Source organism: Salvelinus alpinus, chromosome 15 (genome assembly GCF_045679555.1).
Source record: "Salvelinus alpinus chromosome 15, SLU_Salpinus.1, whole genome shotgun sequence".
Taxonomy (NCBI): Eukaryota; Metazoa; Chordata; class Actinopteri; order Salmoniformes; family Salmonidae; genus Salvelinus; species Salvelinus alpinus.
The window spans coordinates 50,487,511-50,514,142 of NC_092100.1; the positions used below are offsets into that span (position 1 = coordinate 50,487,511).

Sequence of the window (26,632 nt, forward strand, 5' to 3'; positions counted from 1 at the left end):
GTTTAACTAGGCAGCTAGTAAGGAAACCTGAGCTTAGAGAAAGAACTGGACTACCCTAAACCGAGGTAGTTGTGATCAATATGATGAACCCGTATTCACATTTACAAACCTGGTGAATGTAAAAATGACAATCGACTTATTAACTTGAGTAATTTAGCTAACTCTTAACATTTTCATTTGACTTAGAAAGAATAGGACATCAATTTCAAGTTAACGGGCTCCGGAGTGGCGCAGTGGTCTAAGGCACTGCATCTCAGTGCTAGAGGCATCACTACAGACACCCTGGTTTGAATCCAGGCTATATCACAAACAGCTGTGATTGGGAGTCCCATGGGGTAAATTTGTTCTTAAAACTGACTTGCCTAGAAAAGTAAAAGGTAAATAAATGTTTTTAAAGCTATATACCTGAGCACAGTGTTTTCAAAACATTCAGTACACTAATGACATTCACTTGACGTCCTGGCAATCGATCTTCTTTCCATCGCTAAATGCATAAGGGCTTTCGATGATATTCTGTTGCAGCTGGCGATTCACTTGTTGCAGTTTCTGTACTTCAGCTTCCATGGTCAGCATTTTTTCGCTGTGGGTTGACACCTGGTTGAGGAGCTGCTGCACAGTGGCTGAGAGAGACTATTGATTTGGAGGTAGTATCTGTTGTCTTTTCAATGATGCCAGTTTCTCAAAGATGGCTTTGAGAATGTCAGGGTTGGGAGAACAATTTTCACCTGCCCTGTGTTTGGTAGGAGGGCTCTTACTCAGCGTAGGTGGTATGAGTTTTGCCATGAGTTCTGGAAAGTCTGCAAGCTCCTGTCTCGCTGCTAGCATCTTAGGTGATTAGCATCTGTTCATATGGAATCAATATCATGCCAAATGTACTCACAAATGTAAATACCTTTCCACAAATGTAAATCACTTTCCACAAATGTAAATCACTTTCCACAAATGTAAATGCCCAATCCACAAATGTAAATGACCAATCCACAAATGTAAATCACTTTCCACAAATGTAAATCACTATCCACAAATGTAAATCACTTTCCACAAATGCAAATCACTATCCACAAATGCAAATCACTATCCACAAATGCAATTCACTATCCACAAACAAACGCCTTTTGATTTGTATTTGTAAATCGATATATTGCATCAGACTGTTTTATAACTGGAGATATGCAGGCCATTTCCATGGGCCTTAAGAAAAATGACTGCCATAAAGACAGATGTTATCACACGTAGAAAGCGATTTGTAGTCATAGAAAACAAGTTATCACGCATAGAAAAAAAGTTCTCGCGGCGAAAGCGAGTCGTATAGTCGTATAAAAAAAGTTGATGCCATAAAAGTTGATCCCATTGATGCCGTTGACCCGGATCACTGGTTGCTGCGGAACAGGAGGAGGTCAAACTGGGTGAGTATAACCGGTGTGAAATGGCTAGCTAGTTAGCCGGGCGCGCGAATAGCGTTTCCCTTGCACTGCAAGCGCCGCGGCTTTTGTGGCGCGATGGGTAACGGTGTTTCGAGGGTGACTGTTGTCGATATGTGCGGAGGGTCCCCGGTTATGTCTCCTTAATGCTTGTGTGGGCAACATGAGACAGCGGATGGATTATAATCACTTACAATGTATGACATATCCTTCACATGTAGTGGTGCTATCAAACTGACCAGCTAATTCAACTATTTGGGTGATGAACGGGTGTACACCGCAAATATAGAGTAATCTACTAGGGCGTCGATTATTTACGTTGGACGTACTAAGGATACACATATGGTTAACATATTATGGTTACCATACTATAATTTCTGCAGCCTTGAAAGGCAGGCATCAACATGGCCGAACTAGATGCTGCCAGCGATTTCGCTTTCTATGGGTACAAATCTTTTTATTTATTTTTTATTAACCCTAAATCAATACAAAAAGTACATGCGGAACACAAGTGTATATTTAAAGAATATACAAACCTTTTTTTCTATGAATACAAATCGCTTTCTACGAGTGACGGTGAATGTACACTAGATAACGGTACATTTCCGAGTGCCGCCCATTTGTGACTCTCATGTGCGGGTGCTGGCAGCATATAGCAAGCAGCATGTTCAATTGTGCGTCAATAATTCAGCATAGCAAGTTTGTATGAGGGTCTGGTTATTATTAAATGGGCACATAGTTCAATAGTAATATCATCTAAAACGCTCTGGTGACAAACAAACTTTGCTGCCCTGTTTCCAATTGTCCACATGGCTGGGAGAACCTATTCAAGTAAGTAAATACATTTGGAATAAAAATAAAAAAAACGATGTATTGTTAGCTAACTAGCTACAGTGCAGGCTAACTCAAATGAGCTGCTAAATGAGCTAGCTTGTTGGCAAGCTAGCTAACTTAGCTATCTAGCCAACTTCACATACTGTATAGATAGCTAGTTAAGTGAATGAAATATCACCATCTACCTAACTTCATATTAGCTAGTTATCTTGATGTATTTATCACTGTAAAAAACAAACTCCAAATGCATTTGTAGGTAGCTAGCTAGCTAACAGCCATGGTGGAGGGTGATAGGATAGTAGCCCCAACTGTCAGTGAGAGAGTAGGCTATTCTGGATAGGGCAGGTACTTTTGTGTAGTTCCTGTCCCTAGGAGTGAGGATGGAGATAATAGTAACATATAAATTCAGTGCGGTGTAATTTGACTGTAATGAATTCTGTGTCTTGGGAGGTCCCAAAGAAGAGCAGTGGTTTTCAGTCCTGGTCCTGGGTACTCAAAGGGGTGCACATTTTTATTTTTGCCTCAGCACTGCACAGCTGACTCAAATGATCAACTCATCATCAAGCTTCAAGTGGTATTTATGTATTCATTTGTGATGCTATCCTTGATATGATCCTGTTATTGTCACATGCTACACATGCACATATGTGTGCCCATGCATCTAACAAATCATGATAACATTGGATTGATATCAGGGATATTATACTTTAGTAATCCACAATGACCTGGTGATGTAAAAGTCTAATAATTACATTGTCTTCCATATTCCTACAGATACCTTGTAACTGGAGATTCCTTCAAAACGATTGCCTACAGTTAACGTGTAGGGCACTGCAAGGTTGGGTGTCCAGGGCCATCTGGGACTTCCTGCTGGAGGAATTCAGGTGTGTGAAGGCTACCTGTGTCCTACATAACTTCATGAGGATGTGAACAGGAGGGGATCTGCAGGAGGGGATCTGCAGCTCGCCGCCATGTGCCAGAGGAGAAGTCTTCTGCTCTGCAGGATGTTTCAAGGTTGGGGTTTCCAACAACGCAGCAAGAGGCAATCCGTGTGCGGGAGATCTTCACCTCCTACTTCTTCGAAGAGGGTGCTGTTCCCTGGCAACACCATAGACTACACTATGCACAACCAAAGGCTCTTTTAAGAGTAATTCACATTGCAATAAGAGTATTATTCCATTTACTTAGCTATGTCAACTGCAGTTATTCAATTCCCAGTTTCTCTCCCTTTGAATCCTACTTCTCAGGTGAGGGTGCTGTTTAGGTAAGGGTGTGATGTCTGTACAAAAACAAAACGGGCTATTTTAAATCACTAATATTGAAAAAATGTAGAACAATTAGACACCCTATAACCCACACCTACACACTCATGTATCAATCTGATTGATGGACTGTGTTGTGCAGTAAGCAGACTCGGGTGTATAACGGTGGCTCCGTCCACCTTCAAAGAATAGACAAGAGGGCTAACCATGGAGAATAATAAGACACTTTATTATTTCTATAACTACGCTATAATGTTTGTCCTCGTGTGTCCGTTCATGTTTTTCAGCATAGAGTACTCTGCAGCCACTTAGTGTGGTGTGGACACAACCACAGATTCCTGTTGAACACTGTCACTTTAACTACCTTATTTTCTCAATAACAGTCTCTCTCCTTCACTTCATCCCTCTTCTCCCCAAATACACTAGGTTATATCAGCTGTGTCGGGGAACCCCTCCCGCATCTGAACTGGCTCAACAGGAAGTATTATTAAAAAGATGCTTCACATTGGGATTACTGCATCCATCTGTATTTCAGAGTTAATGATCCAAGGTCAGTTTTGCATTTCACCCCCTGATGCTTATGATTATACCTCTCGCCACCTCTTTCTTCCTCTGTTTTTATAGTGCACAACAGATGTGCTTTGAAGTACAGATTGAACTTGTATTTATAATATTACAATTATATTTATACATGTATTTATAACACTTGGATAATGAACTTCTTTCAATACAGTGTTTCACATTCTCTACTAGTTGAAATTATGTCTCTCATTTGATGAAATACTACACCTATCCTGTGTTTATCAGATCAATGCAGATGAAGGGAATGAACTTGTTTTCAGAGTATTTACATGATGCATGGGAAGTGTAGTGTACTGTTTAAAAAATAAAATAATTCTGTATATATGAATTACAAATCAGTATTTTAACTAGTTAAATCCTGTTTCTAATCTATTAGTTACAATGTGTAACCATTGATTGGTAAACACTGAAGTGTATAGTTGTAATACATACATGCATACAGTGTCATTCAAAGACTGGTATTGGATACGACTGAAAAATTATCTAAAAGACATTCATACCTGACCTGCACCTTTATTTGCCAAAGTAGAGTACATGATCAATGAATATATTAAATGTACAGGCTACAATGTGGGGATCTCATGCATGGTATTAACTACATGTATATACGACTTGCATCCTTGGCACAAAGTTATATTATATTCTACTCAATCCATAGGCTTCATTAATGTCATTTAGACTGTTTTGAAGTTGATACAACTGGCTATGATAGCTGAGGTTCATAGCTAGGTTCTGAACTAATATGTATACCAAATGTTTGAGTCCATCCACAGATAGGCTAGATACAGTTGAAGTCGGAAGTTTACATACACCTTAGCCAAATACATTTAAACTCAGTTTTTCACAATTCCTGACATTTAATTCTAGTAAACATTCCCTGTCTTAGGTCAGTTAGGATCACCACTTTATTTTAAGAATGTGAAATGTCAGAATAATAGTAGAGATAATTATTTATTTCAGCTTTTATTTCTTTCATCACATTCTCAGTGGGTCAGAAGTTTACATACACTCAATTAGTATTTGGTAGCATTGCCTTTAAATTGTTTAACTTGGGTCAAACGTTTCGGGAGGCCTTCCACAAGCTTCCCACAATAAAGTGAGCGAATTTTGGCCCATTCCTCCTGACAGAGCTGGTGTAACTGAGTCAGGTTTGTAGGCCTGCTTGCTCGCACACAATTTTTCAGTTCTGCCCACAAATTTTCTATAGGATTGAGGTCAGGGCTTTGTGATGGCCACTCCAATACCTTGACTTTGTTGTCCTTAAGCCATTTTGCCACAACTTTGGAAGTATGCTTGGGGTCATTGTCCATTTGGAAGACCCATTTGCGACCAAGCTTTAACTTCCTGACTGATGCCTTGAGATGTTGCTTCAATATATCCACATCATTTCCCCTCCTCATGATGCCATCTATTTTGTGAAGTGCACCAGTCCCTCCTGCAGGAAAGCACCCCCACAACATACAACATGATGCTGCCACCCCCGTGCTTCACGGTTGGGATGGTGTTTTTCGGCTTGCAAGCATCCCCCTTTTTCCTCCAAACATAACGAAGGTCATTATGGCCAAACAGTTCTATTTTTGTTTCATCAGACAGGTGTGTCACAGCATCATCGGACTGAGCTTGTTGCCGTTGCAGGCAATCTCAACGCTGTGCGTTACAGGGAAGGCATCCTCCACCCTCATGTGGTACACTTCCTGCAGGCTCATCCTGACATGACCTTCCAGCATGACAATGCCACCAGCCATACTGCTTGTTCTATGCGTGATTTTCTGCAAGACAGGAATGTCAGTGTTCTGCCATGGCCAGCGACGAGCTCGGATCTCAATCCCATTGAGCACATCTGGGACCTGTTGGATCGGAGGGTGAGAGCTAGGGCCATTCCCCCCAGAAATGTCCGGGAACTTGCAGGTGCCTTGGTGGAAGAGTGGGGTAACATCTCACAGCAGGAACTGGCAAATCTGGTGCAGTCCATGAGGAGGAGATGCGCTGCAGTACTTAATGCAGCAGGTGGCCACACCAAATACTGACTGTTACTTTTGATTTTGACCTCCCTTTGTTCAGGAACACATTATTCCATTTCTGTTAGTCACATGTCTGTGAAACTTGTTCAGTTTGTCTCAGTTGTTGAATCTTATGTTCATACAAATATTTACACATGTTAAGTTTGCTGAAAATAAATGCAGTTGACGGTGAGAGGACGTTGCGTTTTTTGCTGAGTTTATGTACTGTATATATATATATACAGTATATACAGTGGGGAGAACAAGTATTTGACACACTGCCGATTTTGCAGGTTTTCCTACTTACAAAGCATGTAGAGGTCTGTCATTTTTATCATAGGTACACTTCAACTGTGAGAGACGGAATCTAAAACAAAAATCCTGAAAATCACATTGTATGATTTTTAAGTAATTAATTAGCATTTTATTGCATGACATAAGTATTTGATACATCAGAAAAGCAGAACTTAATATTTGGTACAGAAACCTTTGTTTGCAATTACAGAGATCATACTTTTCCTGTAGTTCTTGACCAGGTTTGCACACACTGCAGCAGTGATTTTGGCCCACTCCTCCATACAGACCTTCTCCAGATCCTTCAGGTTTCAGGGCTGTCGCTGGGCAATGCGGACTTTCAGCTCCCTCCAAAGATTTTCTATTGGGTTCAGGTCTGGAGACTGGCTAAGCCACTCCAGGACCTTGAGATGCTTCTTACGGAGCCACTCCTTAGTTGCCCTGGCTGTGTGTTTCGGGTCGTTGTCATGCTGGAAGACCCAGCCACGACCCATCTTCAATGCTTTTACTGAGGGAAGGAGGTTGTTGGCCAAGATCTCGCGATACATGGCCCCATCCATCCTCCCCTCAATACGGTGCAGTCGTCCTGTCCCCTTTGCAGAAAAGCATCCCCAAAGAATGATGTTTCCACCTCCATGCTTCACGGTTGGGATGGTGTTCTTGGGGTTGTACTCATCCTTCTTCTTCCTCCAAACACGGCGAGTGGAGTTTAGACCAAAAGGCTCTATTTTTGTCTCATAAGACCACATGACCTTCTCCCATTCCTCCTCTGGATCATCCAGATGGTCATTGGCAAACTTCAGACGGGCCTGGACATGCGCTGGCTTGAGCAGGGGGACCTTGCGTGCGCTGCATGATTTTAATCCATGACGGCGTAGTGTGTTACTAATGGTTTTCTTTGAGACTGTGGTCCCAGCTCTCTTCAGGTCATTGACCAGGTCCTGCCGTGTAGTTCTGGGCTGATCCCTCACCTTCCTCATGATCATTGATGCCCCACGAGGTGAGATCTTGCATGGAGCCCCAGACCGAGGGTGATTGACCGTCATCTTGAACTTCTTCCATTTTCTAATAATTGCGCCAACAGTTGTTGCCTTCTCACCAAGCTGCTTGCCTATTGTCCTGTAGCCCATCCCAGCCTTGTGCAGGTCTACAATTTTATCCCTGATGTCCTTACACAGCTCTCTGGTCTTGGCCATTGTGGAGAGGTTGGAGTCTGTTTGATTGAGTGTGTGGACAGGTGTCTTTTATACAGGTAACGAGTTCAAACAGGTGCAGTTAATACAGGTAATGAGTGGAGAACAGGAGGGCTTCTTAAAGAAAAACTAACAGGTCTGTGAGAGCCGGAATTCTTACTGATTGGTAGGTGATCAAATACTTATGTCATGCAATAAAATGCAAATTAATTACTTAAAAATCATACAATGTGATTTTCTGGATTTTTGTTTTAGATTCCGTCTCTCACAGTTGAAGTGTACCTATGATAAAAATTACAGACCTCTACATGCTTTGTAAGTAGGAAAACCTGCAAAATCGGCAGTGTATCAAATACTTGTTCTCCCCACTGTATGTGGTATATATTTTTTCACTGCAACTGCCAACCACAGGAAGAATCAGGAGCCCTCTCTCAATGAGCGTAGACAGCCAGCTGCTGCCATTCTGCTAATCATCAGATGGGGGAGAAGAGGAGGTAGGGGGCTCATGTGGGTCACTGGGGGGGCTGCCTTGATTGGGTAACTTATTCATAAAAAATAAAATAAAAAATACATGTGACTGGTCAGTTGTGTGAGTCAGGAGCTTGACCCAATCCCATAGGGTGCCTAAAAAACAAAAAATGTAAATGAACAATTACGTAATTTTAAAAATTATTATAATTTATGCTGGGCGGGAGGGTAGGGATTTTTTTTTTTAAACGAAGCCCCAGGGCCTATTATTTCTTAGTCCGGCCCTGCACACTGTGTAAGGAACGCCCCGAATTGCAGTGGTCTCAGCTTTCAGGCCTTTTGGGCGGGATTTAATTTGGCATTCACCCGTACAGTAGAGCTAAAACCTGGCAAGCCAGCCCGACGGTCAGCCGTCACGTTTCTTGTGCTCACAGCCCGCAGAAATAGAGTAATTGCGGAGCTGTAGCTACAATTGTATCCGGGAGATACCTCTGTTTTAATGCAAGAAAACTCAGCCTCGTCCAGATTTCAGGTATATCCGTCTTTCACATGCTATTTTCTCTGGTTGCATTATATTTAGCGCTAAATGTTCAAAGATGACTGGGAATGGCTATCGTTTGTTAACGACGTGCGACAGCATGCCACGGAAGAGATGCGCAAAAGGGAGGGGTAACTGGCTAACGTTAGCTAGCCAGTTAGCTAAATTATTTCCATAAAGTGTTGTAGGTTTGTGTTAGGACTCATTGAGGTCAATCCTTTAAAGAAAGTGTTTGCATTTTCTTGTTTTGGTAGTGCTGTTTTTGCTGTCAGTCATTAGTTAACTAATGGGAATTGCTCCCCGCCACACCAAAGAAGTTGGCATACTGGCTAACGTTAGTTAGTTAGTTAGCTGTCTGGTTGGCTAGTTAGTATTCTTGCTGTGTGGGGTGACACGGCCACAAGTCGATGCCAGTGCCTTCTTGAGCAAGTTTCGCTAACTAGCTAATTAACATGTGGGCTGTGGTGTTCAAGCTTAAAATCATTATCACTTTGTACGACAATAGCTTTCTTTCTGAATTCAAATGGCGTGCCACTGGACTTATTTTAGCCTTATAACTTAAGTCACAAGTAAGTTGTTTGACTTTAATCGGGGTCACAAGATCTCCAGCCTTTTTCCATTTATACCATTTGACATATATATTCCTTTAACTCATTGACGTGAGTTTTAGCAAAAATGATAGCCACCCCTTCTCTAATATTTGGACAGGTATAGCTGCTGGTCTATACTAGGCCAACATCACCTGCTCTGATTTTGAATCACTGCTGAGGTGGCCTTGTCAACAGCGTTCTCTGATCTTTGCAGAGGGGGGGTCTTACTTCATACATTACCTTTTACGATGTGTTGTTTTCACATCTGTCATAAAATATTTACCACAGCATTTAAGTGCCAACTCCAGGGACATGCATGTGTTTTAATCAGTTATTCCAACAGGCGATGTGGTATCTGGGATCACTTGCTTTTACAGCAGTAAAGACTTGATAAAGGTGAATGTACTGTGTAGTTTACAGTGCTGTAAGGTGAGACCCAAGTGGAGTTAGGTTTTGTGTGGTGATCGTTCTTGGCTGGTGATCGTTTTCCTAGGTTGGCCAAAGAGGAGGATGCCAATCTCGGTCCCCCAAGGAGGACTGCAGAGTAGAAGCTGGACCTACAGGTGTAAAGGCTGTCTTGGTCAGTTGTCCCAAGTGAAATAGAACATTCTCTCCGGGGGTCCAAAACGTTTTAATGATGCTGTAGCAACAGCACCCTCAGTCTCAGTGTTTTTAGTGAAGCGCCAGACTCTCCTTTGCACCGCTCTCATACCCACCTGATAAGCAAGATTACCTTTTACCTCCATTCCTCCAAAAATGGGTATCAGGTTTTTCATGGTGGTGCTTTAGTGAATACAGTTGTTGCACACCACTCACCAGGGATTTCTTGATGGCTTTTTATGTCCTTACTCTACAGTTGAAGTTTCTCTTTGTGACACCTGTTATCAAATACTTTATTTGGTTTATAATAAGCACACACGCATACAGTAGGCCTATATATAATGGGAGGGCAAGATGGCACTGCATGCCACAACTGCCTTGCTGCTTGGACAGAGACACTGCCTCTGTTTGACAAGCTCACAGCTGTCACAGACTTGACACAGGCTGTTATTTACTGCATATAACCAATCTGCTCTGCCGCATTGACCAGAGGGAACCTATCCTGTATGTAAAAATGGCACTGACGGTGGAACACTGTTTCTGTCTGAACTCCGAATCAAATATGCTTCCCAAAAATAACATAGTCGCTGTGGTGAAACATTTATTTAGATGTATCCATGTAAACAGGATTATTAGGGTAATCGTTATTCTTACAAAGCATGTAAACGTTTTCATCAAACTATTATATTTATCTAACTATCCACAATAATCGCATTATTGTGTGCATGTAAGCGTACTTACTCACTGTTGGACAGAAGTGTTTTAGTGTTGCGTGTTTAATGATCTTGGTGGGTGATATCAGTTTTGAATAAGATATGTTATCTTCTGTGTCAATCATTATCTGTTTTGAATAAGATATAATGTTATCGTCTGTGTCAATCATTAACCAGTTATCTGTCTGAATAGCGAGATGTATCAACAGTAGCGTTCCATCCACCCGGCCACTATCACTCACAGTTAAGACTAGTAAAAAAAAAAATGGGCGTATTTAAACTCTTGAGTTTTAAAGATGCACTATGTAACCTTTTGGGAGACCTGACCAAATTCACGTATGTGTGTGATTTCTATGCTTCCTGTTCTGAAGTTTAGGTTTTGCGTGTCTTCCTTTTGGTTTTGTACACATGCTTCAAACAACTGAATATACAATGTTTTTGGTTATGGAAAATATATGTCTCAGCAGTTTAGACAATACAATGATTCTCTACACAATGACTGCTTGTTTTGTCACAAACTGAATGTAGGCAAACTACTAGAATTTTAGCAACCAGGTAACGGCAGAGCGATTTCCGCATAGTGCATCTTTAAGTCGGGCTCATATCTGGTAAACCGGATATTAATGATGCAATTTGATGTTGTGTAGAGAAGATTTCAATATATTTTACTGGCTCTTTGCCAGGAGTGCTCAACTCTGCTCTCTAAACCTTTCATAGATTGTGTGAATGAGAAGCTACTTTCATGAGAAAATAAAGTTTTAACTGTAAACCAGGTGTTATAGTAAAACATGTAAATTCTGGTCTTCATTTTGACAGTTTGGAAGAAAATACATGTAGGCAATGAAGATTATACGTTTTATATTTGTAGCTACATTCATAACAAGAAATAAATGACCATGACGTTCATGTCAACTCATTGTATTGTTTCCCCATCTGCTATGACTGATTGGTGGCACAGTCTGCTAAAACAGTTGGCTCATAGTTCAATGGTTGTGAGATCTGCATGTGGGATTAGAAATCCTTTTTTGCCTTACAATATTCATCCCGTGCCCACACACACTTCTAATTCTGAAAAGTGAAAGCATACCTGTGAGAGGGGTCGCCCTGGTAGTAGTTGTAGGTTTTTGTACAGTACCCAAGTCTGTGTTAATTTGGCCATTGGAAAAAGAGCTACTGTGTAAATACTGCAGTAAGGGTTGGGTTAAATTGAGCCCCTAATCATCATTGCACTTTTTCCCCCCCAACACTGCAATAAATGTGAGTCCACATTTCACTTCTACATTTATTTTTTTATTGTGCTCCATGGGGGATTCAAATTTACATCGCAATTGGCAATAATGTCAGGAACTCAGGCGCCTTACTACTTTGAGCTAACGGTGCAGAGACATATTTGCTCGCCATGCACAATTTTATTAGAGCATTTCAGTGGACTTCTGGCAATTATGCTTTAGTGAGAAAGTTGGGATCAGGTACAACTACGTTTACCCACCCCCAAAATGAATTCTTGTGAGCAATCCCCCCACACCCGCAATGTTTTTTTGAAGGGGTTAGGCAAAGGCTGAAATTGGAGTTGAGAGTTAACCTTTAAGTACAGCTCTTGAGCCCGTCACCCATCTTAATAAGTGTGTGGATTAGACGGGATAAGAGTTACTTACAACGGTGGCAAGGCTGAGTAAGATACAGGAACCAACATACTGTATGTGATATGGGCGCATTTTGTAGATGGAAAGAGTAGTTTTTGTCTCTTAACTGGGGTCTGTGTTACTGGTGAAATTCTGTCCCACTAGTCGGTAGGTTCTTCAATAACTATGCTAACGATGATGTAATCCTTCCATAGGTTGAGAAGGGTTGGAGCACACCTGACAAAATGGTGACCATTCCGGAATACTATGAAGGAAAAAATGTGCTTATCACGGGGGCGACAGGCTTCATGGGAAAGGTCCTGCTGGAGAAGCTGCTGCGGTCTTGCCCTGGAATCAAAGCCGTGTATGTTCTGGTCCGGCACAAAGCAGGGCACACTCCCCAGGCCCGCATCGCTGACATGATCAACTGCAAGGTGAGCAGAGCTGGAGAAGGATTAAGGTCTAATGGTGCTAGCCAAAAGGGGATGTCTGTGGGGTGATGGATCATATGTTCTTGAACATTTGTTACTGGAGATCTAGTAGTTCCAGAGCCCATGCTCTTCATACTGTGTTACAATTGGGTCATGACAGACCATGATGTTTAAAGTTTTAATGTCACATGCACAAGTACAGTCAAATGCCTTTCTTGCAAACTCAAAACCCAACAATGCAGTAACACTAGAAATAACAAGTTGGAAGAAAAAAATATGAGAACGACACGATAAAGTAAATAAGCATACTATATACAGGGTCAGTTCCAGGACCATATTTACAATGTGCAGGGATACTGGAGTGGTAGAGTTAGTTATGTATAGGGGTAAGGGGACATCGGACATATGATAAAACAGTAACAGCAGCGTATATGATGATTGTATGTTTGTGTAGTCAGTATAAATGTATGTACATATTATGTGTGTGAGAAAATAACGGAGTGAGTGTTTTGTGTGTATTGAAGTATCAGTGTGTGTAGTGTGAGTGCAAAGAATAAAACATAAAGGTCAACTCAATCCATGCAGCCATTTTGTTAGCTATTTATTAGTCTTATGGAAGGGGGCATAGAAGACTTGATGTACCGCGCGGAAGCGGAGAGAACAGTCTACGGCGTGGGTGGTTGACGTCTTAAACGATTTTCCGGACCTTCCCTGTACCCCGCCTGGATGGCAGGGAGCTTGGCCCCAGTGACGTAGTCTTAACTAAAGGGATTGTTTTATTGGAGCGCTTTCAAACCAAAACACATCACTCCACCAACACATTGCTGTCATTAAAAAAACATTGAGTAGGTTAATTTTGATCCTTTTATTGGCAGTGAAAGTAGCATGATTTGAGTGTTACATTTTCTTTGCCAACTGTTGCAGCTGTTTGTATTTCAGCTTTTTGACAGGGTACGAGATGAGCAGCCAGACTTTGCTGAAAAGATAGTGGCTGTTAACAGTGACCTCACCCTGCCAGAGCTGGACCTGAGCACAGAGGACCAGGAAAAGCTTGCTGACTGCATCAACGTAGTCTTCCACTGTGCTGCAACCATCCGATTCAACGAGCCTCTCAAGTGAGCCATTGTTTCTCTCCTAATGCTACTCCCCAGAGCTTTGCTGGACAATTCTGCAAGCTCAGATTTTTCTACAGGGTGATCTTGTCACTTGCTTCACCTGCAGAGAAATGACTCGCTTCCTCTTAATACTTAGTGTAGGTTATCATTCTAGAAGTATTTCTAACCGTTCTTGTGTACCCGCCCATTGGTTTTTAATATTTTCATGTGTTGTATGTGACATTTTTCTTCCTTCTCAGAGATGCTATGCAGCTGAATGTTCTAGCCACCCAGAAGATGGTGGCTCTGGCCCACAGAATGAAGCACTTGGAGGTGTTTCTTCACGTGTCCACAGCCTATGCCAACTGTGACCGGACGCTCATTGAGGAAGTGGTTTATCCACCTCCTGTTGACTACAAGAAGCTCATCGACAGCCTGGAGTGAGTCCAAGAAATGTGACTTGTTTTTCATAACTCTTCCCATTGCAGACTTGTTACCCTGAAGTTATTTGCAGATTGATAGAAACGGAAGCCATTTGTTATTATTTTAATTTTTTTTTACCTTTATTTAACTAGGCAAGTCAGTTAAGAACAAATTCTTATTTTCAATGACAGTATTATTAAGATGAATGTCAGTAATACTATATACCAAGAGATTATAGTAATTTACAGATAGGCATGTTTGACTAAGAGGAAATGGATGCATTAGTGGCTAATGCATAAGCTTGGAATTTCTCAAGGGTCTCTCAATGCCACTTCATGGACTGAAACTTCGTACCAACACAGGGAGCGTCTCTGATTTGAAACTTAATGCAGTTTGGTTACTGATTGAATGGCACCCATTTGTAAACTATTTAATAAGGACATTTGCTTTACTCAAAATGTTAGGTGGGACTTCTGACTTCTCTTGAAGGTGGCCCAATATGTAACCCATGGACAAAACAGTCACCAGTTGTGTAAAAGTTAGTGTTCTGTTGTAGTAATGTTTCCACCCTTAAGTATTACGAAAGGCATGTCAGAATCTCTTCAGAGGTGTATGTGGGTGGGGCAGTTTTAAGGAAAGCTGATCTCTGAAATATGTGTTTGGTCATGGGCAGAAAATTGCAATATAACTGACCTTTTGTGTGGATCTTCCAGTTTTCTTTTCTTCTACATAGCAAAGTGTGTGTGTGTAAATCATATATACTTTTATTTTTTGCTGTCATTATTTGGATTTTTTTTTAATCCAGTGTAAAATGAACTTTAAATGACTAAATTCAGATATAAACTATGTAGAAAAGATAACGGACTGATATATTTTTTAAATAATCATCTTTGAGAACTAAAAATCACCAAAATAAAAGCTAGACAGTCAGGGAGAAACTATAATTCAAAACATGCATTCGGGAGAATTTGTCATGGCATGGGGCCTCCATCGATTTAGTTGTTTGAGTAACTCAGATGGCATAAGCCATGACAAAATGTGTGGAACTGCAGGAAATTTGCTTTAAAACGGCAACATTTTGTCACTGTGGCCAACAGGAGGGCCTCTAAAATTGTTGTTCAGCGACTGCACCATTGGCCACGCCCACCATTTTAAGCAATATTTTTATCCAGAAAAAACCCTGACTTCAATGTGTTTTCATGTTGGTTAGGTGGATGGATGAGAAACTGGTCTCAGCGATGACCCCAGGGCTGATTGGAAAAAGGCCCAACACGTACACTTACACCAAGGCCATGGCTGAGTACCTGGTCCAGCAGGAGTGTGGAAACCTCAACGTGGCCATCATCAGGCCCTCTATAGTAGGGGCCAGTTGGAAAGAGCCCTTCCCAGTGAGTCTTCTCATGTACTGAGCAGGCTGTCTTTTAAACGGTAGCTACTGTAACTGACCGTAGTAAATAAACTCTGTATACTGGTCATAACATGTTTTCACTCTTCTTAGGGCTGGATTGATAATTTCAATGGACCTAGTGGAATATTCATTGCAGTAAGTAATCAACAACAAAAAAAGAAGTGAGCGGAGTTCTCTTCTCTATGTAAAATGGTCAGAGATCGGACTGCGATCATGACCACGTCAACATTGTGGCTACTCATTATAACCTGAGAAAGCACTTTCCTATGACCTAGTAATGAACCTGACACTTCTCTGCCCTATATAGGCAGGAAAGGGGATCCTGCGCACCATGAGAGCATCCAACAACGCAGTGGCTGACCTGGTGCCTGTGGATGTGGTCATCAATACCACACTGGCTGCCGCCTGGTACTCTGGCTCCCAGAGACACACCAGGTCAGTCGCGTGTGCGTACACACACGCTGGAGCTGGACGAATGATATCATTTATGAAATGCAGATATTCCTTCCGGTTTTTATTTTGTCCCTTTTTGTGTCCGCAGGCCTAAGAGCATATTGGTGTACAATTGCACGACGGGTGGCATCAACCCGTTCCACTGGGGTGAAGTTGGTATGAACCGCTTTCCTTGTCTTACACCCGGAGTATATTTGGATATTTGTTCTCAGATGGTCTAACAAAGCAGAATGATAAATTATGATTATCAGTTATGCTTCTGAGGGCACACGCACTCTTATAACTGTAGTGAGTGTGAGCAGGTTTTGGTTTACTCGCACGCTCTTTGGGGTGTTCAACTCCCTGGATTTGTGTTTACTGTACATATGGTAAGCCCTCATTGTAAATAAGAGTTTTCTTAACTGACTTGCCCAGTTAAATAAAAAATAAATCTGAATGCTAGCCATCTGAGAAAGATCAACATTGTGCCAGGTTTAAAGGAAATGGGTGAAACTATATAACATGACTCATGCTTGAATGAAAGTGTTCCAGTCATAAATCCAATATTTGTTTAGTGGACTAAAGATGGATGGTATTTTCATAGTGCCACTTTGTATAGTTCCCTTTTTAAGATGCCAACCTGGTGTGTTTATTTTAGTAAATGTTAAAATATATTTTGTCTATTTGCTACTCATTTACCGTAAATTGTTATGCTGCTTAAATATTTCAGGTGAAATCACTTTGTTTTTTAACATTGCTTTTCTCCATTCATTAGGCTTACTTTGAAGTCTAGATTTGTGGTGTTACGTAATCTCCCCAGACTCTTGCAATAACTTGTACGGTTAAATAATGATGGTTCAAAAGCACTTCAAAGATATATTGTCTAAACCGAAGATCTGGCTTTGTTGCTGCTTTGTTGTATGCTTGCCTCTTCGCTCTTTCTTTCTACTTTGGAGAAATGAGTTGTGCCAACAATTCACCCTGTTGAACCCCCTACCTTTTCTCCTAGAGTACCATGTAATATCCACTTTCAAGAGGAACCCCCTCGAGCAGGCCTTCAGACGGCCCAATGTAAATCTCACAACCAATCACCTTATCAATCAGTACTGGATCGCTGTAAGCCACAAGGCACCAGCCTTCCTTTATGATCTCTGCCTCAGGATGACAGGAAGAGAGCCCAGGTAAATGACGCCCCGCTCGGTCACACCCATCTCCCTCCACTCCCCCCCCCCCCCCCCCCCCGCGTTCTCGCTCAGTGTAGCCCAATGTGTACTGTACCTGTGACGTGATGCTTCTGTCCGGTGTCATGGGGGTAAGGGTGCATAAGCCACCCATATACCATTAGGGCTGGGTTCTGCACTCTTACCCCTCTCGGTGTTACCTCGACCATGTCCTGGCATTGAATGTCCTTGTTAAAGGGGTTCTCCCTCCTGTGATGTCATATTCTCTCTGCAGAGTACTGTATAAACATGACCTTCAAGACCAACCCCTTAGAGCAGGCTTTCAGGCGCCCCAATGTTAACCTGCGGTCCAACCCCTTTACCAATCAGTACTGGACCACAGTGAGTCACACTCTGCCCGCCCTGCTGTATGACGTGTATCTCAGGGCCACGGGTCAGAAGCCCCGGTAAGGTCTACTACAGTGCCCGTGCCCTCTCAACCCCCTCTCCCCTCCACCGCTGGTTGTGTGGCATGGTGGGTGGGGAGGAAGCAACGCCTGGCTGTTTGCTCGATTTCGTGGACTCGGCTGGCTGCTGACAGGCTTCTGTGTCGTCATGACAAGCATGGGTTCCTGTCCAAAGCATGCTGCAATAATGTTTGAGTGATTTTATTTTGTCGCCCTTTTTGTTTGACCTTTCTGCCTGTTACTGCATTTGTACTTTTTTGATGCAGTTGGAACTATTTGGCTTTGGAAGTCATTTTTTTTTTTTTTTTTTGTGGAATTACCTCCCTTTTTGTTTTTGTCGCCATTTTTTTTTTTCCTGTGCCATGCAGTTAAGTCCGGTGTTTCCCAAATTAGGGGTCGTGTGAGATAAAAAAAATCGTGCTTGGTTTGTAGAACCTGAGCTTACTGACCGCTAGATGCGGTTGTAATAAACAGAGCGGTTTCTATTTTCTTCTTACAAATGTGTGTCTCTCTTGAAAGATTTAAGCTACAAAATAACGACCCCATCACTGAAAGATAAGACTCGGGAACACGTATGTGTCTTCTGTTTCCCTCTCCAATGCTCACAAGTTGTGCATTACTCATTAGTAGAGTGGACAAGGCACTAAATCAGACTGCGGGGGAGGACATTGTTAATGTTCTTTTCAACACAGATTATCATACAAAATTATAGCCTGATTTATCTTCTGAACTTCCCGATGCATTCCAGTCACTTCAAACCATACTTTCAAAAGTACTGTCAGACTGATTTTGTATTAACTGTCATAGCCCCAATTTTAAAAAAAAGTTAACATTAGCCTTTTATTTTTTATATTTTTTTATACACATGGTGGGGTTGCAGATAATACATTTTTTTCTATCAAAACTGGGTCACAGGCCAAAAGAAGTTTGGGAACCCCAGCATTAAGTCTTCTGAAGTGACCTGGGATTGAAGCCAATGGAATCTTGAATTAAAATGTATCAGTGAGTTGAGTAGGCCTACTCATAAACCCCACCTTTTTATGCGTTTCATTATGCATCCAGACCACGGTTCAGTCTAATCAAGTTTTTGTTACTTGATAGACAGTATTGGTCCTCACAAGTTTACTGTACAGCAGAAACATTTCTGCAATAATAAACTTTTGGTAACACATCTCAATTAGCGAAAATGTAACATTTTTGGTTGTCTGAAATGCATTTGGATTAGTATAACACTTTCTACGGGTGAAGTGAATAGATGGGTGTCTCACCCACTGAAACTAATACCTTTTTAATGTTTGACTTTCTAAATGTTCCACCATGCATGTTTTGTCACCTTCCTCTTGGAACACGATGTATCATGGAGGGAATCTGAGCTCTGATTACAAGCATGGTTGCTTTTGATGCAATTTGGCATGGCCATTAATCCTCAAACCAGTTCGTTCATGAAACTTTCAACTACAATTAGTACATGTTTTCCTAATGACGACAATGTAGTTGGTGCAAGTTTTAAAACCTTAAGCTACTGGCAGTCAGACATGCTCAGGTGCCCTCAGATTGGACAAGCCCTCCATTACATTGTGTTCAACATGTAGTACATTCTGTAAGTATTCAGACCCCTTGACATTGTTACGTTACAGCCTTATTCTATAATGGATATTTTTTTAAAGGTATCTTCAGTCTATACACTACCCCATAATGACAAGGCAAAAACAAGTTTTTAGAAAATTTTGCTAATGTATAAAAAAATAAATAACTGATCACATTTACATAAGTATTCAGTACTTTGTTGAATCCCCTTTGGCGGCGGTTACAGCCTTCGAGCCTTCTTGGAATCAATCAGATTTATTTATAAAGCCCTTCTTACAGCAGCCTAAAACCTCAAACAGCAAGCAATGCAGGTGTAGAAGCACGGTAGGACGCTACAAGCTTGGCACGCCTGTATTTGGAGAGTTTCTCTTTTTCTTCTCTGCAGATCCTCTCAAGCTCTGTCAGGGTGGTTGGAGAGTGTCGCTGCAAAGCTATTTTCAGTTCTCTCCAGAGATTTTCGGTCAGGTTCAAGTCCAGGCTCTGGCTAGGCCACTCAAGGACATTCAGAGACTTGTCCTGAAGCCATTCCTGCGTTGCTTGGCTGTGTACTTACGGTCATTGTCCTGTTGGAAGGTGAACCTTCGCCCCAGTCTGAGGTCCTTAGTGCTCCGGAGCGCTTTCATCAAGTATTTCGCTGTACTTTGCTCTGTTCATCTTTCCCTCGATCCTGACAAGTCTCCCAGTCCCCGACACGGAAAACATCCCCACAGCATGATGCTGCCGCCACAATGCTTCACCTTAGGAATGGTGCCAGGTATCCTCCAGACCTGGCGCTTGGCATTCAGGCCTAAGAGTTCAATCTTGGTTTCATCAGACCAGAGAATCTTGTTTGAGAGTCCTTTAGGTGTCTTTTGGAGTGGCCAGACGCAAGTCAATATCATAAAGGTCTGATTGGTGGAGTGCTGCATAGATGGGTTGTCCTTCTGGAAGGTTTGCACATCTCCGCAGAGGAACTCTGGAGCTCTGTCAGTGACCATCAGTTTTTTGGTCACCTCCCTGACCAAGGCTCTTCTCCCACAATTGCTCAGTTTGTACGGGCGGACAGCTCTAGGAAGAATCTTGGTGGTTCCACACTTCCATTTTTTTTAAAGAATGATGGAGGCCACTGTGTTCTTGGACCTTCAATGCTGCAGAAAGTTATTGGTACCCTTCCCCAGATGTGTGCTTCGACACAATCCTGTCTCGGAGCTCTACAGATAATTTCTTCAATCTCATGGCTTGGGTTTTGCTCTGACATGCACTGTCAACTGTGGGACCTTGTATAGACAGGTGTGCCTTTTTCAAATCATGTCCAATCAATTGAATTTACCACAGGTGGACTCCCAATGAAGTTGTAGAAACATCTCAAGGATGATCAATGGAAACAGGATGCACCTGAGCTCAATTTTGAGTCTCATAGCAAAGGATCTGAATATTTATGCAGTAAGGTATTTCTGTTATATTTTGTATAAATTTGACAAATTTATCAAATGTTATTTTCACTTTGTCCTTATGGGGTGGTGTTGTATAGATTGAGGAACAAAAATGTATTGTATTACATTTTATAATAAGGCTGTAACAAAATGAGGAAATATCCACGGTCTGAATACTTTCCGAATGCACTGTATGTGTCAACCTAACAATACTCAACCCGATGCAGACTGGTATGAGTTAGTGTAAATTAGCTTATAATGCTAGTATGCTTAGACTCTTACCGGTTTTCTATTCTAGATTGTGCTGGAGTTATACAGTTCTTTATTTTAAAGCTGTGAAGAAGTGTGCAAGGGTCAGATGATTGCAAATCTACGTTTCATCTATAACGTTGACATACCCTAATCTTTACTTGGGTAATGAATTGGCTTAGAGGGCACTTTTACCCTGTACAAAAATACTTTGAATAGGTAATTCTCATCCGTTGTTCCATCTTGTCTGCTTAACAGACCTTAATCCCCCTGGTCTGTCCTTCTCCACGTCATAATCCGAATCTAGTTGGCTGGGGTTACTTTCCAGCAGTTGGATATTAAAGCTCAGTGCCCTTAAGGGTAAAAGATGGCACTGTGCTGTCAGCTCTGTGCCATCTCCCCTTCTACCTCCTTAATACCTGTCTCTTCCCTGTTGCCATGGCGACCACCACTCCACGGCAGGATGATGAAGACCATCACACGGCTGCACAAGGCCATGATGGTGCTGGAGTACTTCACCAGTCACTCGTGGGTGTGGAACACGGACAACGTCACCATGCTGATGAATCAGATGGGCACTGATGACAAGAGGGTACGCTTTACGCCCACCCACCAGTCACTGGCACACACACACTTGTAGGATGCACACACATACTTGTAGGACCCACGCATACATACTTGGGTAGGACACACACACACTTGTAGTGTGGCACACAGAAATGCTATTGAACGAATGGAGTATGTTTGCATTTGTAGTCCGAGCACAATTGAATAATTCAGCTTGGTTTTAAATGGAGTCATTGTGTTGGATAGTCAGGGCCTGGCTGAAATGTACAGTGAATGTACACTCAGTGGACAGTTTGTTAGGTACACCAATTCGTTCACACAAATGTTTAGCTCCTACAGGCGATGAGTCACGTGACCGCGGCTTACTATATAAAGCAGGTAGACAGGTATCAAGGCATTTTGTTACCGTTAGAATGGGACAAAATGAGGGACCTAAGTGACTGAGCGTGGTATGGTTCAGTATCACAGAAACAAGTGTCTGGGGTTTACTGAGAATGGTGCGACAAACAAAAAAACATCCAGTCTTAGGGGTGAAAACAGCTCGTTGATGAGAGCCGTCAAAGGAGAATGGCAAGAATTGTGTAAGCTAAGAGGCGCAGAGTACAACAGTGGTGTGCAGAACGGCATCTCGGGAACGCATACCTCGTCGGTCCTTGTCAGACGGGCTATTGCAGCAGACGACCACACCGGGTTCTACTCATATCAGCTAAAAACAAGAAGCAGCTCCAGTAGGCACAGGATCACCAACGCTGGACAATTGGAGAGTGGAAAAACATTGCCTGGTCTGACGAATCCCAGTTCCTGTTGCGTCATGCTGAGTCAGGATTTGGTGTAAACAGCATAAGTCCATGGCCCCATCTTGCCTGGTGTCAATTGTACAGGCTGGTGGTGTAATGGTGTGGTGAAAGTTTTTCCTGGGACACTTTAGGACCCTTGATACTGATTTTGAGCAATGTTTCCATGTCCCAACAAATTCAGGCTGTTTTATAGGGGGGGGTCTGACCCTGTACTGGATGGGTGTACCTAATAAACTGTCCAGTGAGTATGTTGGTCCAACACACCAAGTGTAACACGTGAAGTTGTACTTTTTGTGTCAAATCTTCCTTGGTTCAACAACAAAACTTGCTCAATGACCATCCTTACAGTATGAATCCCCTTATTTGTTTGTCCAGATGTTCAACTTTGACGTGCGACAACTCAACTGGGCAGAGTACATGGAGAACTACTGCATGGGGACAAAGAAGTATGTCCTGAACGAGGCTGAGTCGGGCCTGCCAGCCGCACGCAAACACCTCAACAAGTAAGAGTAATGTCTACCTGCACATGTTACGTAACTATCCTCTTATTGACAATTCCCAAGTCATCTTGAATATTTCATTGTAATGGCATTGACTTCATGCTATGCTGAAAAATAATATTTCTCAACTCCTGTTCCCCAGTCAAAATGTACATTTGGTGGATCATTGTACTGCAAGAAATGCTTAATTATGCAGGAGTTGAGAGGTTATAGACCACCTGTCAGTATCCATTTTACCCATCTGAATACAGGATACAGTTACCTTGACGTGCCATAGGCCTATTTGAAGTTCCTGTCTCGTTACTGTGGAATTTGTATATTGCCTCGCAATCATCACACGCAACATAGGCACTGCCTTCATCTTCTTTTACCACTTCACCAAGTCTTTCATTACTTTTCTAGCGCCCCTTCTCCTTATTTTCAACTTTCCATTTTGCAGCTTTTCTCTTACTGTGTTAAACTCCGACATTGTACCTTTTGCCTCAGTGGATCGACGTTAACGTTTTCTGCCCGTTCCCAAAAGCGTTTGCCGATTTAATCGCCAACGAATGAAAGCAAAACCTCAATGTAGCCTATAGATTAAAAAATTGCGCTATAGTTGTACATTTATGGATTTGTATTTTTTGGGGGGATGTTTTTCTCTTTATTCAACCCGATCGCCAAACACCCGCCCGTCAGCCACGGAATATTTCATGACCCTAAAACCGTGCATTACTAGCACATATCTTTCTGCTTTCCTGGATCACCAGCAAAATATTTCCCTGGTATCCTCTGTTCTTCTAAAAGTGCTCGTTGCTCACAATATTCAAAGGGTAAAGTTCTACTTAAATGTCCTATTCCTCCCGTGAATGCCTGTTCACATGCAAGCTACCCAGGACATGTCATTGTATTTCTTCAGTTACCTCTTTATAATAAAATATTTGTCATCCTTTTGTGTGTTTTTTCAGGTTGAGGAACATCCGCTATACGTTCAACACGGTCCTGGTCGTGTTCATCTGGCGAGTGTTCATCGCGCGGTCCCAGATGGGCAGGAACATCTGGTACTTTGTGGTTAGCCTCTGCTTCAAGTTCCTGTCCTACTTCCGAGCGTCCAGCACCATGAAATACTGAGGCCACGTGGCGTGTTCACCCTGAACCTATCCACCCGCTCTCCCTCCTGCCCGGCCTGCCTGCGGACAGCTATGCATTGGACAATGCTCTTCGAACCCTGGGACTATTTTCAGTCACATCAAAGGGAGCCTTCAGGATTTTGTCAATAAAGCCCTTTATCGACTTCCCTAGAGTCAGATGAACTTGTGGATATCATTTTTTTTATGTCTCTGCGTGCAGTTTGAAGGAAGTTGATAACGAGTGTTGACTGGAAGGCTGGTAACTGCTAGCAATGCGAGTAGATGCCATACACTTCGTCATTGCACTAAAGCTAGTTAGGGTTGGCTGGCGACACTACCGCTTACTTCCTTCATCCTGAATGCAGAGACTTACACATTTGTATCCATGAGTTCATCTGACTCTGGGGAAGTAGATAAAGGGCTTCATTGCAAAAAAATCCCAAAGTATCCCTTTAAAGGTCTGACATACCATTCATCCTACTGTATGTGATGTGTCCCCTTCTCTCTGCAGTGTGTTCCCTGGTGTGGGAGGTAGTACTGCATTCAACTGTGATGTAGTAAGCATGAATCTAACCAGACCCCAGGTCCTGTGATGCTCCCCTTGCACAGTGATGGTCAGACAGAATTGTCATCGATTTTTCTCGGTTGGTTGTCATGGTCATTGAGCTCTCTGCTTTGCTGACTGCCCCAGGGTGGTCAGGCTTTGGCTTTGACTAACGGTTTAGATTTTCTTGCTTGAATAGGGATGAAGGCACCCATGTGAAATCTATGCTTGCTGGTGGCAATGACTAATTCCCAATGACATGATCAAGCACAAGTTAGATGGTAATGGGATGGCTTTTTTTTACTGTGCCTAAAAGGTTTTGATTATCTTGCATGTCAGCTGTCCTTGCAGAGCTCGCATAAAAAAACTTTTGCTCCCTATGTTGCATTTAAGCCATTTCTGACTGGACTGTCCGCTTATGATTTCTGACCCAAATACCTCTGATCTCATGTAGCTCAGAACAGGCAACTGCTCAGAGGACTTGATGTTGGGGTAGTCTGCGGTTCTTTACACTGGTTTTACTGAACAGCTTTTAGGCAAAGCTGCGCTGATCTATTTAAGTGTTTCCCCATGTTGCACAATGTCATGGGCATTTTACTGCCTGGAATTGGAGCTTTGATTACGGTTTTGCCTGTTTTCTAGTTTGGGATACTCCATGCATGGGAGAGACCTCTCCTCTTCCAATCCTAAACTCCTTTTATCTTTGTCTTGCCATAACTCTCAAAGGTGGTCTTTATCCAATGTTGGCCTGGGTAGGTTGTGCACTTGGGACATTTTTAAATGTTTGTACCTCTCCCTTTTCTAACTGTTTTCTTGTACATATTGTCTAAGACGTCAGACTGACAGTGCACTTTTCTGTGGTTGTACATTGTATGTGTCCATTTGCCATATAGTTACTTATACCTACAAAACTCTATTTAGGTAGACTTAAAATCTGACTTACAAAGTATTTTTATGCTATTAAAATCAATGTTTCATGGCTGTTTATTTACTAAAGAAAAAAGCTGGAGGAAACTAATTCAACAGAACCTACTTCAGCTGCTGTATACCATTTTATTGCATCATGTTGAAACTGTTGTCAGTTAAGTGTACAATTTTTCTGAATGTAGTAGTTAACACAGCTTGACTCATTGCACAGCCTACTAAAAAGCTACCTATGATTCCTGAATCCAAATTAAGTTAATACTGTAGTTGCTTGTATTTGAATATCGAGGAACAAGTTGTCATGTCCATTGTAATAACTGTTTTGAGCAGCACATGTTGAATGGTATCCTTGCTTTTGTAGTCCCTTTTCCTTGTGGTGTTGGATTTGAAGAATTTAGTGTGTAACAGTTGTTTATTTCTGGTTTGTGGCTTTGCTATTCGTAGTGTAGTATTGTTAAACTTGTGACGCAATGGAACAGCGAATTCAGGGTTTATGAACTTGTGGTGGAGAAGTAAGAGAGTGGGGCAGACCCTCAACTACTTCATATTGCTAGGGATCCATGTTACTGGATCATTCTAATGGTCTTTATATTGCACATCTCTAACATTTTACATTCGTTCTGGTTTTACAACATATCACAATGCCCATCTGGACTGACATATGATTTAACATATTCCTCTTGCCTTTTGTCTGCCTGCCAAATCTTTGTATTCTGTTGTCCTGTTTCCTCTTATAATTTTACAATGTAGTCTTGTGGAAAGAACTGTATCCTATAACCAATTTGTTTACCGTGACCCTCACTGAATTCTCCCGAGGATGCGCTCTATAGTTTGAGGGTTTTAAAGTAATTGCCACTAAATGTAAAAAAATAAATAATCAATGGGTGCCTTTTGTTTGTAAACCAAAAAGAAGGAATAAACTGTTAAATCCTCTGTGCGGGAAGTTTTGTTCGTGAAGCTCAGTATTTTATGTTGTCGGGTTGAAAAATAACTCCATTAACATGGCTTTGATCGTACAAGATTTTTCTCACTCCAATGATCACCCCTTGGTAGAGAAGAGCTGGTAATACTGGTTGAGCATTCCAGTAATACCTTCAGTTTAAGTACCAGGTACAATCAGCAGGGATGGGCAACTTTGATGGGGTGGGGGTGACATCAAAATCTGAACTTATGAGGGGCCACAGTGACTCGTGGGTCTTCGTACCCACACATGCAGTCAGAGCCGGCCTTAAGTGAAATTTGGTTTTCTGCCCTCTTAACAGCGGAGAGAAATGTTAATTCTACTAATTTCCTGCAATTCTACACATATTGCCATGGGGCGTAGAGAAAATGTTGACATTTATAAAGCAAGTTTGCATCAATTATACACCTTTTTCCATGGGGTGTGGAGAGAAATGTGCAGATTTACAGC

At 42.0% G+C, this 26,632-nt stretch overlaps 1 protein-coding gene across 6 annotated transcripts; it reads left to right on the forward strand.

Annotated features, from left to right (window-relative positions):
• The first annotated feature begins 1,473 nt into the window (after positions 1–1,473).
• On the forward strand, positions 1,474–26,154 carry LOC139540267 (fatty acyl-CoA reductase 1-like). Of its 6 annotated transcripts, none has more exons than XM_071343964.1 (15): positions 1,474–2,252; positions 2,706–2,829; positions 3,030–3,402; positions 3,944–4,067; positions 12,333–12,551; positions 13,488–13,663; positions 13,903–14,082; positions 15,276–15,453; positions 15,564–15,608; positions 15,781–15,908; positions 16,015–16,082; positions 16,915–17,086; positions 21,243–21,372; positions 22,520–22,647; positions 23,592–26,154. In XM_071343964.1, exons 5-15 carry the CDS (start codon positions 12,363–12,365, stop codon positions 23,752–23,754), a joined length of 1,557 nt encoding a protein of 518 aa, XP_071200065.1. In that variant the 5' UTR covers positions 1,474–2,252; positions 2,706–2,829; positions 3,030–3,402; positions 3,944–4,067; positions 12,333–12,362; the 3' UTR covers positions 23,755–26,154. The 6 variants fall into 6 exon arrangements, with proteins under 6 accessions (XP_071200065.1, XP_071200068.1, XP_071200066.1 ...); XM_071343967.1 differs by having other exon boundaries at positions 3,030–3,139; XM_071343965.1 differs by having other exon boundaries at positions 2,782–2,829; positions 3,030–4,067.
• Positions 26,155–26,632: the final 478 nt, after the last annotated feature.

Excerpts from the sequence above, each read along its gene's own strand:
- LOC139540267 (XM_071343963.1), top strand. The coding sequence starts at position 8,554 with ATGCAAGAAAACTCAGCCTCGTCCAGATTTCAG. Across the intron at positions 8,587-12,332 it reads CAGCCTCGTCCAGATTTCAG|GTTGAGAAGGGTTGGAGCAC; the intron begins GTATATCCGTCT and ends ATCCTTCCATAG. Across the intron at positions 22,648-23,591 it reads GCACGCAAACACCTCAACAA|GTTGAGGAACATCCGCTATA; the intron begins GTAAGAGTAATG and ends GTGTTTTTTCAG.